At 44.3% G+C, this 11,984-nt stretch overlaps 1 protein-coding gene across 3 annotated transcripts in view; it reads right to left on the reverse strand.

Moving 5' to 3' along the window:
* Positions 1 to 11,774, reverse strand: part of LOC116441523 — a 12,998-nt gene extending 1,224 nt beyond the window's left edge. Inside the window, exons 1-10 of one of the 3 annotated variants that reach the window (XM_032103543.1) lie at positions 11,519 to 11,773; positions 10,245 to 10,415; positions 8,448 to 8,522; positions 6,063 to 6,149; positions 4,327 to 4,438; positions 3,550 to 3,694; positions 2,745 to 2,858; positions 2,003 to 2,147; positions 1,429 to 1,577; positions 804 to 943 (exon numbers count right to left, since the gene is read on the reverse strand). In XM_032103543.1, coding sequence (XP_031959434.1) covers positions 804 to 943; positions 1,429 to 1,577; positions 2,003 to 2,147; positions 2,745 to 2,858; positions 3,550 to 3,694; positions 4,327 to 4,432 — 799 coding nt within the window. In that variant the 5' untranslated portion in view covers positions 4,433 to 4,438; positions 6,063 to 6,149; positions 8,448 to 8,522; positions 10,245 to 10,415; positions 11,519 to 11,773. Of the gene's footprint in view, positions 1 to 803; positions 944 to 1,428; positions 1,578 to 2,002; positions 2,148 to 2,744; positions 2,859 to 3,549; positions 3,695 to 4,326; positions 4,439 to 6,062; positions 6,150 to 7,077; positions 7,175 to 8,447; positions 8,523 to 10,244; positions 10,416 to 11,518 lie in introns of those variants that run through there. The other 2 variants (XM_032103546.1, XM_032103544.1) reach the window with 2 other exon arrangements.
* Positions 11,775 to 11,984: the final 210 nt, after the last annotated feature.

The following is an 11,984-nucleotide window of genomic DNA, read 5'->3' on the forward strand; positions in this document are numbered from 1 at the left end:
GCACTTACAGCAAAGAGAGCTGTACTGGAGTGGCTCCAGTGGTGATGCCAGTCCAGAATTTAGCTTTAGCCACTGGTATGTGGCAGTGGGAAGGCTGAAGGGTGGGAATATGCTGCCTTCTGCTGACCCCGTGGTGGGAATAGGCATCTCAAGCTGCTACAGCAGGATTCAGAGTTCACACAGCTCAGTCCCTTTCGTGTCAGCATAAAACTGCTCATAATGGTACAGCTTCTGCCACACTGCAATTGTACAGAATTTGGATAGCTTAAGCCCTTTTACCACGGATGACTACACTCAACTTTGCTACAGTGGCTGGCAGCAACCAGATAATCCCAGGAAAACCTGTTAAGGCTAGCCTGAGCTCTGCATCAGAGAGGAGCATGTGCAGAGGTTTGCACTGTGAAGCCCTCCGTGGGTCAGAAGCTTATGCACTGCTCCTATATGCCCAACAGTACAGGGCAAATGGAAGCCCACAGCCTTCATCCCAGCCCGGCTTCTCCTTTGGCCTGCCCTACGTCAGATGGAGCTGCTGGAGGAGCCAAGTGGGTGCTGGAGGACTGCAGGACAAACATATTGCACTGGGAAGTGAACTTGAGACAACACAAGGTTTGGATTCAGCCCCGAGGCTCATGGGCAATGATTTCTGCTCTACTCTTTCCTTAGCAAAATGAATACCTTCAAGTATGTCCCTAGTTCTGTTTTTAACAAATAATGCTTTTCAAGTGGAAAGGCTTTCTGCCCTCGGCTCAGAGGAAGGGTGTGAAGTTTACTGGCCTTCTTTTACAGGAGTTAGAAAGACTCACCTATAAAAACGTTGTTGGTCAGTGGGGATGAAAACGAGCGATTCTTGCAGGCGCTGCCGGTCAGAGCTGCTATGACCACTGGGTAGACTGTGAGGTTATAGCGGACATACTTGTCAAGAAAGTAATTTTCTAGGTAAAACCTGTGAAGAAAAAGAGTGACCAAAGTAAGAATTTTCTCTGTATTTCATTTCCATTCCCTAAGAAAGGAATTAGACAGAGAATGGGGGGTTTTGTGGACCAGTTTGGATGAGAGTCCAAAATTTTTCATTTACTAATATTCAAAAAATGCATAAATAATTTATTTTATGTAGGTTTAGGGAAAAATAAAGCCGTGTTTCAGATGGTTTCTGTATCACACCTTCACCTGTAAACCTAAGGCAGGTTGGGCTCATGCAAGTCACAAAAACATGTTCCTGGCCCACAACATGTGCTTATTGGCATTGCTGAGGTCAGGGAAGAAAAGCTCTGCCAGACTCCCAGTCCATCTGCCATGAACCGTAACAGAGGCCTTTGTACTCGGTGTTGGGAGAGGGACAAGCGCTGAGTGAAGTGGAACAGATGGTCACCACTGGTGAGAGGTGGAAGGGGTCTTTGAGGCTTGGTGGGGACCCGTGGGGTCGCTTACCATATGACCAGGCCGAGAGCCAGGATGCTCAGGGAAGCAGTGGTTGCTTTCTCATTGGGGACATTCCACTTGTAGATCAGCACGACGGCGAAGTTCAGCAGCGTGGCGATGCTGGTCCATGTCACATACAGCGCCAGCCCATTCTGGACCTGCCACACAGCACAGCAAGAGGACAGGAGTGACGTACAGGTAATCTCTGTTTGTCTTTGGTGGCCCATAGGCCCTGGTGCACTTAAGCCAGCCTTCTGGACCTAGCTGCAGGAAAGGTCCCTCATCATGGAGAAAAGGTGAAGCTTTGGAGTCCTGAAGGGCTCCAGAGATCCAGCCCAGCGGTGTGTTATACCGGTGTTTCAGGAAGTGCAATAAAAAGAGCAGAGCCCACTCCCAGTTTGTGCCAAGAGATGTAGATGCATTTCCAGAAGGGTTGGTAGGAACTTCTCTGTGCAGTGCAGAAATCCTTCCTGAGCTATGGTCTGCCACTGAATCTTTCACTCTGATACCTCCAGCACTGCACAGAGGTTGTTTTTTTTTTTTTACCATTTACCCACAGCACAGCTTCTCAAAAGCCACCTACCAGAATGCGGATGAGCCAGAGCTCAGCTTTGTGACCCTTCACAAACCATGAGGAATGGATGCTCAAGGCTCGGTGGGAAATGAAGAGGGAGGCACATGTGGTAAGAGAGAGGACTGCCAGGAACACCAGGGCTGGAAGGAGGTATCTAGGACAAAGAACACATACACACACAATAAACATCACATTTTTCTCAGTGGTGTCACAATGCCCTAATTTGTAGCTTTAGTATTTGGCCTTTACTGGCTTTAAGTTGATCAGCCTTTAATAAAGGTAATCGCTACACGTAGCCCTCATTTTGACATATTGCTGCTGCTGTTTTACTCTGTTAATCATGAAGTTGTTTTCCTGACTGCAAGTGATTTCTTCACCTCTTGACAGTGGTGCTCTCATAAGCCCTTAATGTGACCATCATTATGGAAACAATCCAAGGCAAGGAGCTTAACTGCATTAATGAAGAGAGGCACAGCTCCTGTCTCACCTGTGGAGGTGAAAATGTAGAATAGCAGCTTTGAGGAGATCTTAGACATCAATGACCAATCTGTTTCATGGTCAAGATGACAACGTAATGCAAAACCCCCAAACTTTTATGAAGGCTACATTTTGTGAAAGCCTGGTATAGAGTTTCACAGGTGGGATTAAGTGTTCACACATAGAGGGGGAAAAAAAACCATAGAGAAAGAGAAAGTACTGGGGCAATCCCATCAAGAGCATTAGAAAGTATTTCTAACAAAAGACAACTTACTCTCGGTCCCACAGAAAGAGCCATCCAACATTCAGGCCATTATTCAGACACCACACCACATAAAAAGGTATTGGCAGCAAGTCTGGCTTTATGAAGACGTATCCAAGTTCATTCCTGCCAGGAAAAAGTGGCCATGAAGAAAGGAAAACAATTCCTGCATTGACCAGACAAACCTTTCTGGCCTCGTTTTCTTTATATTATGAGGGATTTTACATTTGAATTCAACATTTCAGCTTACATCAGACTATTTCTCCTGTCTGTCCTTCTTTGATACAATACAGAAATACCTGTGGCTTTCCCTATCAAGCAGTTATTGATCTCATAGCCCCAGGAAAAGTTTCAAGTCCAGTCCAACAAACCAAGAGACTCCCCAGTGCTGGTTGTTTGATCTCTAACAGAAAGTAAACTCAAGGCATTATCTCCGTAATCCATTAATTTTGCCCCTGTGGATTCTCAGCCTCTAGCAGTGGGTAAGTGCAGGTTCTGGGTAAATCTGTCTGACCCCCTGAATTGCTGGAAACGAGGCCTCACAGGGAAGTTTACACACTTCGATACCTGTCCACATGTTAGAGCAGTTCATGTACACCTCCAAACTTCTTCCCAGCTTTGGATGCTGGACATAAGAGATGCTCCAGCCACAGAGCTTGAACATATCAAGTCAGGATAAATGGCAATGGGTTTGCTCTTACCAGAAACCCCTAAAAGGGGGATAAGAGACTGAGCTACTCCAAAAGGGAAGAGTCACTGTCCTTTCTCATTTATACTGTAAATAGGGAAAACTGTAAACAGTAAATAGGGAAAATACCTTCGACAGATCCCTGACAAGGCATAGAGAAGCCAGGCAAGCTGCCAGGCATAGATGACATTCCAGATGAGGAAAGTCCAGCCAGCTGGTGTGAAATCAGTGCTGTACTTGGCCGAGATGTTTCCAGGGGTTGTCCTGAACAGACCTGTGGTAGTGAATGTTGCAGGCAAAAGCGTTATTACATCCAGAGGATGGGGAAGGACTGCTGATTTTCCTCAACCTTCAATCTTCCTCCCCACCTCAGTGGGTTCAGGGATGATGAGAGCACAAGCTTGGTGCAAACCAACCACGTGCTGCGGTTGGTTTAGACACCCATTATGGGGTCATTGTCCCTTATTGGGAACACTGAGCACCTTCCCTCTTACACAGAGCCAGAAAAGCCAGCTGAGTATGAAATCCAGGGGAAAGCACGATGGCAGTTCCTGGTAGATTCAGCTGGGTAGTGTTCAAATGCAGCACCACTGTTGTCTACAAACCCCCAGCAGCAGCCTGAACTTCTTCCACCAGGGATACAAAGGAATGCAAAGACTGCCTTTCTACTACCATTGGATTCAGGTTCAGTGGGGATATTCACTTGGGTTTCAAGGGTCTGGATAGGGTTCAGGCATCTGGCTGTAACACCTGGAGGATGCACTAGCTACCTCCCCATTTCACAGAACAAGATGTATTTGGAGAGTTGATGAGGTAACAGATCTATCCCATCTAAGCCACTTTGTATCATTATGTGATATTAAGCATGAAACCCACCTCTGAACAAAGAAAATTTGCTTGCATTACCTTTGAAAGTCCCAGTGGCATTTCCAGCATTCATTATCACCATGACTGTGAAAGTAGCCAGAGACAGGAACATCACCAAAACCTTCAACTTATGTAGAGCATCCATCTTACTCTGAAACACATTGGACATATTGTTGGCTTATCCTAAAGGATGCCTGGATTTGTTCCACATCCCAGAGACTGTTTCAGAAATAATGTTGTAAATTCACAAATTTTAACTGCCAACTTTTATTTGTGGATTTTTCATTAGAACTAAAAGAGGCCTTGCATGGGCTAGGAGCACCTCCATTTGAAGAGACCTCGTGAGATTGCAGAATGGAGATGGGAAGGTTTGGGAGAGGCGCCTGCTCTGCCACCCTCCATCACTTACCAGCACGATGCAAGAGCCACAGCTCAGGTTTGCCTAAGGTTTGCACAAAGACCTAAATAATTAGCCCACAAAATTAGCTTATCTGGCATCACCATTGCATTTTACTGAAGCAAACAGGCTTATCAAAGGAAGCAAATACGAAAATGTTGAAGTCTTCTCTTCGCAGCCAAGTGCCTTTTAGTTCAACATAACTTCCCACATTTACCTCTCTAATCCTATAACTCCAATAAATTAACTTCCTTTCATGGTGGTATTACCTCCTCACCTACTGGCTGCAAATAAGCTTTTAATGCTTTAGCACATCTCAAGAACTTCATAGGCTATAAAATCCACATTGTACAATTTTTCAAGGTTAGTAAGTAGTGACTCGAGCTTTCCCAAATGATTTCCATTAGTCCAGCATTAATTCTATCCCAGAAAAGTTCAGTGCCACCTCTAAGAGTAAGCACACATGCACTCAACTATAGGCAACAGCTTTATTTCTCCTCACAGCTCAGCACTTGAGCTGCTTTCTCTGTACAGTGGCACTTCCTTGCTTTCCAGGGTTGGCAGGAGTAACAACTGAGTTGTTTCACATTGCTCAGTCTTGAACAATAAATTCCAGTTCCCACTTCAGTGGATTGTTTTATAGTTCCAGGCTTTGTTCATGGAACGCGCTGCATCCAGGCACGTCACAAGGAAGCGGGAGGGGAAATTCTGTTTTCTGCGAATCCATACGTGTTTTTCCCTTTTCAGTTCTATCTTAATGGAAAAAACACCCTTCAAAAAAATGAAAATTAAAATCCTATGTGGAAGAATGCAAGATATGAAATTCCAACTAGATTTATGTCAGTCAAATCACAGAACAACATGTTGTCTTCAACAGATACACTGGATTAGCAAATTCTGGAAAGAAAAATCCACTTGTACTATTAGACACATTGTTTCTGGCTCAGGAAATAACTCACATGCAGATTTCTGAAAGCCATGAAAATGTAGGAGAAAAATACTACTTGTCAATGATCAAGGAAAGAATATAAGAACAGGATATTTGGCTGCTCCAAACCAGTACACAGGACTAGATGGTCCTGTGATCTCCCTGTCAGGCCAAATCTCTGTCCTCCCATAGTCCTGTAATTGACTTCAGCATCACATTTCTTTTTCATTAGCATATTTGGAAGAACCTTGATTGCACAGCTTCAGAGAAACCCATGTTTGCTTACGGAAGTCTAGGAGGAAAGCCTTATTAAACAGGTCAATAGTTTCACTACTGTCTCTCACCTCCTGCCTCCCTCTAACTTACTGCTTGCAATAAATGTCTGCAACATTTCCTGCCTGCAGTCTCCAGTCACAAACACCCATTAGAAGAATCAGAAATATTACTCACAGGGATCCACACAGGCTTTTTGGCAGTGTTTTACAGCTGTGGTTCAGCTACAAGCAGCGCTGGGGAGTCTCTGCCGCCTAACCTTATCTAAAGAGATTTCATACAACTCTCAACAGACTAATAATCACGTATTATTAAAAGAAAAATAAAAAATCATAGCAGTTAGACATGCTTTCTGTCTGCATGCTGCTGCAGCCTCCAATTGGCTAAAGCCTCCCAAAAACAAGCACTTATGCAAGAGAAACGTGATTACTTAACCAAAGCCTTTTATAACAGCCAGACATTTCGTATAACATTGCACGCTCCCAACTTGTTGGCAGACAGAAGCTAATGAGTGCATGCTCTGGGCTCTTGCCTGCTTTGTCCTTCCCCATCCCTGCCAGGAGGAGGGAAACTGAACACTTAATCAAAATATTGCATCTCAAAATCTTAGCACTCCTGAGTGGGAGATGCTGGCAGGGAGTGCTGGAGAAACAGCACAGATTTGGGGTTTGGGAAAGATGGGGATAAAAAGTTATTTGAGTTGGAAGGGAGCTGAAAGACCATGTGGCTCCAATAACCTCCCTGCTGTGGGTAGGGACACCTTCCACTAGACCAGGTTACTCAAAGCCCCATCCAGCCTGGCCTTAAATATTTCCAGGGATGAACACACAGAACCACAGAAAAGTTTAGGTTGGAAAAGACCTCTAAAATCCAGTGTAACCATTAACAACATAGATCCATAGTCTGGATCCTGTAAGCAGCTACAGATCTTCCTATAGCCCCAGATGGAGATTGGTTCATGTGTAAATTTTTGTTCTTTGATATAGGAAAGGCTCCTGCCCCACAATGCAAGCCCATCCCACAGAAGCAGTGCAAGCCATGCAAGCTGATCAGTCTCTGCCTGCATCTGTCTGCTACCGAACCACAGTCTCACCACATCCACTCCTTTCATTTTATATTTCTGCTTGTTTCCTCTCAAATTTAAACTTTTATAGCCAATTAAAATATTCTTCAGCATCAAAATGTTATTTACCTTCTGCAGCCACAGTGCTTACCAAGCAGACAGTCTGGCTGGGAACTGCCCCATGTCAAATATAAAGGCAGTGAATTAACTAGCACCTATCCTCACCTATTGGAAACAACATCATGGGACTGGGAATTAACCCAGCTGGAGCTTCCTTGGCCACTGAGATAGGGGTGGAAAGCCTACATGAACATGGATTTGCCAGCCGTGGGAAGTGCAGGGCATCCAGCCAGCACTGTGCTGTCTATTTATCAGTGTGGGTGTGAGGTCCACCCTTTGAAGGCATCCTGAGGTCCACCCTTTGGAGGTATTCTGATGTGGAAACCAGTGGTTTAAGTATGATTATTTCTTATTAGCCAGACAACATGTTGTGCTCTACACATGGCTCAAAAACAAGAGCTGCTTGAGCTGCTTGTGCATAGCATGTTCCTTGAAGAAGACAAAGGCCTGAGCTTGCAGCATGGTGGCATTGGCATTTTTCCCTCCTTTTTTCACTCTGTGAATCCCCCAGATATATATACATTGACTCTGCCCATGTCCTAGAAACCGCCTTCAAGTCACAAGTTTATAAGCACTTGTTGCAGCAAGCATGGGCTGAAATACAAGCATAACCATGACCAACACTGTATGGCCTCCCCTCCTAGTAGATTAAAATCCACAATGCACCTTTTTCCACACTGGACCATGTCTTATTTATGGCCCTCTTATACATCTAGTGTGTATAGGCACATATACGTCTTTATTGATCAGATAGTCCAAATGACCTCAGCATGATGTCAGACATTACGTTTCCATCTGACAAATGGCTGGCCTGAAATTCTTCACTGAATACAGGCTGCTTTATCATCCATGTGCCTGTCAGACACAGCTGGTCAGCCAGGTCCATACTGATCTAAACCTAGGGAAAGTTCTGCATGCAGGAAACATTGGACAAGTGGAAGAACCAAAACACACACACTCCACACACGCCTTGCTGTCCCATGTTCTTGCTGGTTATTCCATAATGCATCTTTTGTTGCAGTGAGACAACTGGAAACATTGCCAATACAGTGGTAGCCTTCTCCTCTGGCCACACTCAGTAATCCATGCAGAACCTTAAAGCCCACATTCTGGGTTTCAGAAGGGGTTCTTTTTCAGAATAAATCACAACACAGGTCTTGGATAAAATATTCAAAATTGTTTTATCATGCAGCTCTACAAAAATCCCCTCAAGTACGTTGGTAAAGTACAGAGCAATGTACTTAGTGCTTATAAAGTTATTAAAATTGAATGTCTCTTGCTTCGCTAGGCTGTACAGCATTCCCAAAAGTGGGAATGCTCAGGACAGCTATAGTTTTAACATACCAAACTCAAAGGAACCTTTTATGGAAAGGCCCTACCTTTCTACAGTGTATCTTCTCTGAAAGAACTTTTAGGTTTATTTCTTCGACATGGGTTTGAATCTCTTTGCTGGCCTGTTGAGGAAATAAAATTATATTGTCAAAGGAGTGGCAAATGCAGTTATATAATTTTAGACATGAAATGGCTGCTAATGCTTGTATGCACAAAGAGAAGCATGATACAATCCATGTTTACAGGAGGATGTGTCTTGAAATCCAGATATGCTGCTGAATTAAATCACTGGAACCAATTCCATGACACAGACAGTGGTCGGTGCTTTTCAAGATAAGTTGCTTTGAATCAAATATAAGTTTGTATTCAACTGGCTCGTGACAGAGGAAAACAGTTACCGACTAAAAGTTATTTTACCATCAGAGCAGTTTTCCACTGATAAACAGAGGAAAATACAGGCTCCTCCTGTATTACCAAAAATCTTTAAAGGGTCTGTCTTTAGACTCTTTAGAGCCCTCATTTGCTTTAAGAGAGGAAGAAAACGAACAGGAAAAAAGCTGCTTTTCAAGAAGGAAAGACCTACTGTGCCCATCGCTCCCCATGCATGCTCCCTGCAGCACCATGATGTGCTCCACCAGCATCAGGGCACCTCAGACACCAGCTCACACACCAGAGCAGGACTGGTTGCACTGGGACCACAGCTCCACTGTCACTCCCCCATGCACTGGAAAGCCATGTAAGCATTTACAAGGTGATGAGCTAGCATGAGCAGACTTTGTGCTGGTATTAATGCCCTGATGACAAGAGGAAGATCCTATATTTTAAAAACCCCCTTAACATGAATCCTCCAGCTAGTAGGTGAAATAAGACATTATGAGCACAGACAGTTTGAGTTCCAGAACAGAACATGGAAGCCAATTGCTTTCCACCTAGAGGCGCCCCTCTGGAGGTCCTGTCCTCAAAATAAACTCATTTTGCACTGTGCAGGAACCGAGACAAGTTCATCTGTGGACAGCTCACCCACCTAATGGCACACACTGTCATCAGCAGGAAACTCCAGAAAGCAAAGCCCCAGAAACACCTTCCCAGCAAGGCAGGAGCTCAGCAACTCCAGTCAGTCTGCCAGAGCCTTTTGTCCCCATCAGCAGCAATGACAGGTTAAATCCTAAAGATATTCTGCACACTCAGTGCTCCAGTTTAATCCTTATAGCCACTTGCTTTAACTCCAGGCTTTCCCAATGTGCTGGTCAAACTGGCACCCAAGAGTCAGTGACCTCGTTGGAAATCATTTTCAGGCCAAGTTCAGCAAGTGTTGACAACCAAATATACTAATCTACTAACAACAGCTCAAGCATCCTAATCCTGCAGTGGGTTAATCTGGGTGCCTTCAATGCCAGGGATTTGCCTTTCCTTGCTGCTAGAAGGGATGGGATTTGGCTGTGCACATCAGGATGGGCACACAGGGAAGAGGATCTGTGTTAGCAATCCCCTTCGGGTATTTTAAGAAGGAAAATCATCTGCTTTTTATTGTTGGAGAATAGAACAGATCCACCCTTTGGCAGCAGGGAAATATCCCTAGGTTTGAGGGAGCAAGAAGAGTAAGGAACTCACTACCCTTGTATTTTCAACCAGACTTCAAGCTGCCATGCTAAAAATCATTGACTGATCTCCAAATCTTTTCATTGAACTCTAGATTAAGGACATTATTGTAAGCGTTTAAGTAACTCAGACTAACCCCTGCCAGCTCTTGTGAGAGAAAGAGGGACAAAGACAATGCACTTCTGTCTCTAAACTGAACTTCTAAGAAGTAACAAAAAATATCATTCCCAGATGTTCTCACTTACTGGTTAAGGACTGGGAACTTTGCCTTCTTCAAGGGCAGCCCAAGAGTCTGCCTGCAGCAGTGTCCAGCATCTGGCAGGCAGGATCCACAGCATCAGATCAGGAGCATGGCGGCAGGAAGGCACAAGGAACCAGAAACTCACCTGCACAACCCACTCCTTCAAACAGGATGGCTGTGAAGAGATGAGGAAAATAGCAGAGTTGAGCAGCAATGAACAAAGACACATTTATACGGCTGGATATCTTCAATTTATAAATTTCTTCATTGCATAAAGGTTATTTTATTCAATCCCATGGCATTACTGCTGCTCACAGGACTCTCCCATGTCCTCCTCCACCACTGAAGGAATGATAAAACCAAGAGCATTCATTCAGCACTCTGTTTGCTCAGTGTGTCACTTCTCTATCCTTATTGATTTTAAGAATACAGACATATTACTCTCCTGGATACCTCATCACTATCACCCTGGAATGCTTCACAAGCATTTAATTGTTTCTCTCCCCACAATTCCATGAGAAAGAGCAAAAGCCAGCCAGGGAACAAGCACTGACAGCAGTGGAGTTGTCTCTAAGCCTTCACTTGGTAGAGGTGGCTGTTTTGCAGAGCCCACATGGCCACCAGCGTGGCCAGGAATAGAGACAGATATGAAGGGAGAAAAGGCACCTGGATGGTGGTCAGAGCACAAGTTTTTCTGACTTCTGTGGGAGCATAGAGCTGCCTTCATTTATAGCTGCAGCATCCAGGTCAGCAAGAACCTCTCATGCAGAAAGCCTGCCTGAGAGGTAACTCGGGTGGCCTGATTTTCTTTATGGTGCTTTTTTTGTGGCACTTTATATGCTTCAATGCAGTAGTGTCACCTATAATTGGCAACATTCAATGCCTCTCTCAAGCTGAGCATTTAGAAAATGAAGAACATTTGGATGGCAGCAGCTTTCCTACAAGAGGACAGCATGAAGATTAAACAGACGACTTCCATTCACAGCAGCTGAGTGCCTCACTTTAGTAGGAATACTCCTTTAACATAGCAACTTTGCAATCTAATTATCTAGGTATTTTTAAAAGGCAACTGTGGTTTATATAAAATGCCATCATATGGATATATATCACCTCCTACATGAACTATTAGCAGAACTAGAACATTTAGTCTCATTACTGTGGGAAATTAGTGGAACAAAACTCATTGCAAGACCTTAGAGGTACGGAAGGTGATACTTTATTAAAAAGATTCCAGTAAGTTGGTCCTACTCACTCCCACTCTCCCATCAACATACTCACGTGCACAGGACTGTATGCGTCAATCTGCTCTGGATCAGCCAAGTACAGCAGGAAGCACATGGGATAACACCACCACTCCACTGTGGCTTTTCTTTATTTCTGTATGCATCTTTTATGCCCTTCAGCAGTGCATACAATGATTTTGTGTCTCACCCTTCAAGAGTTTCAGGCAAAACCGAGCCTTTTGTTACCCTTAACTGGGCATTTCACAGTTTCTGTACTGTGGGTCATCATCTTGTCTCCTTATCTCTAAGGCTCCAGTTTGGATTTTGTCCTCTGGTTATTTATTTGCATGAAACACATGGGGTGGTTCTGCAGCAATTAATACATGCCACTCCTTTAACTCTTCAACTGCTGTTTTTCTGTTGTCTTCAGCCAGGCGTTTCCATTCACATCAGTATTGGTATGTCTGCTAAAAACCTCCACATCAGGCAGGTCTTAACCACGTGAGATCCTGGCACAATTT

Source organism: Corvus moneduloides, chromosome 3, assembly GCF_009650955.1.
Source record: "Corvus moneduloides isolate bCorMon1 chromosome 3, bCorMon1.pri, whole genome shotgun sequence".
Lineage (NCBI taxonomy): Eukaryota > Metazoa > Chordata > Aves > Passeriformes > Corvidae > Corvus > Corvus moneduloides.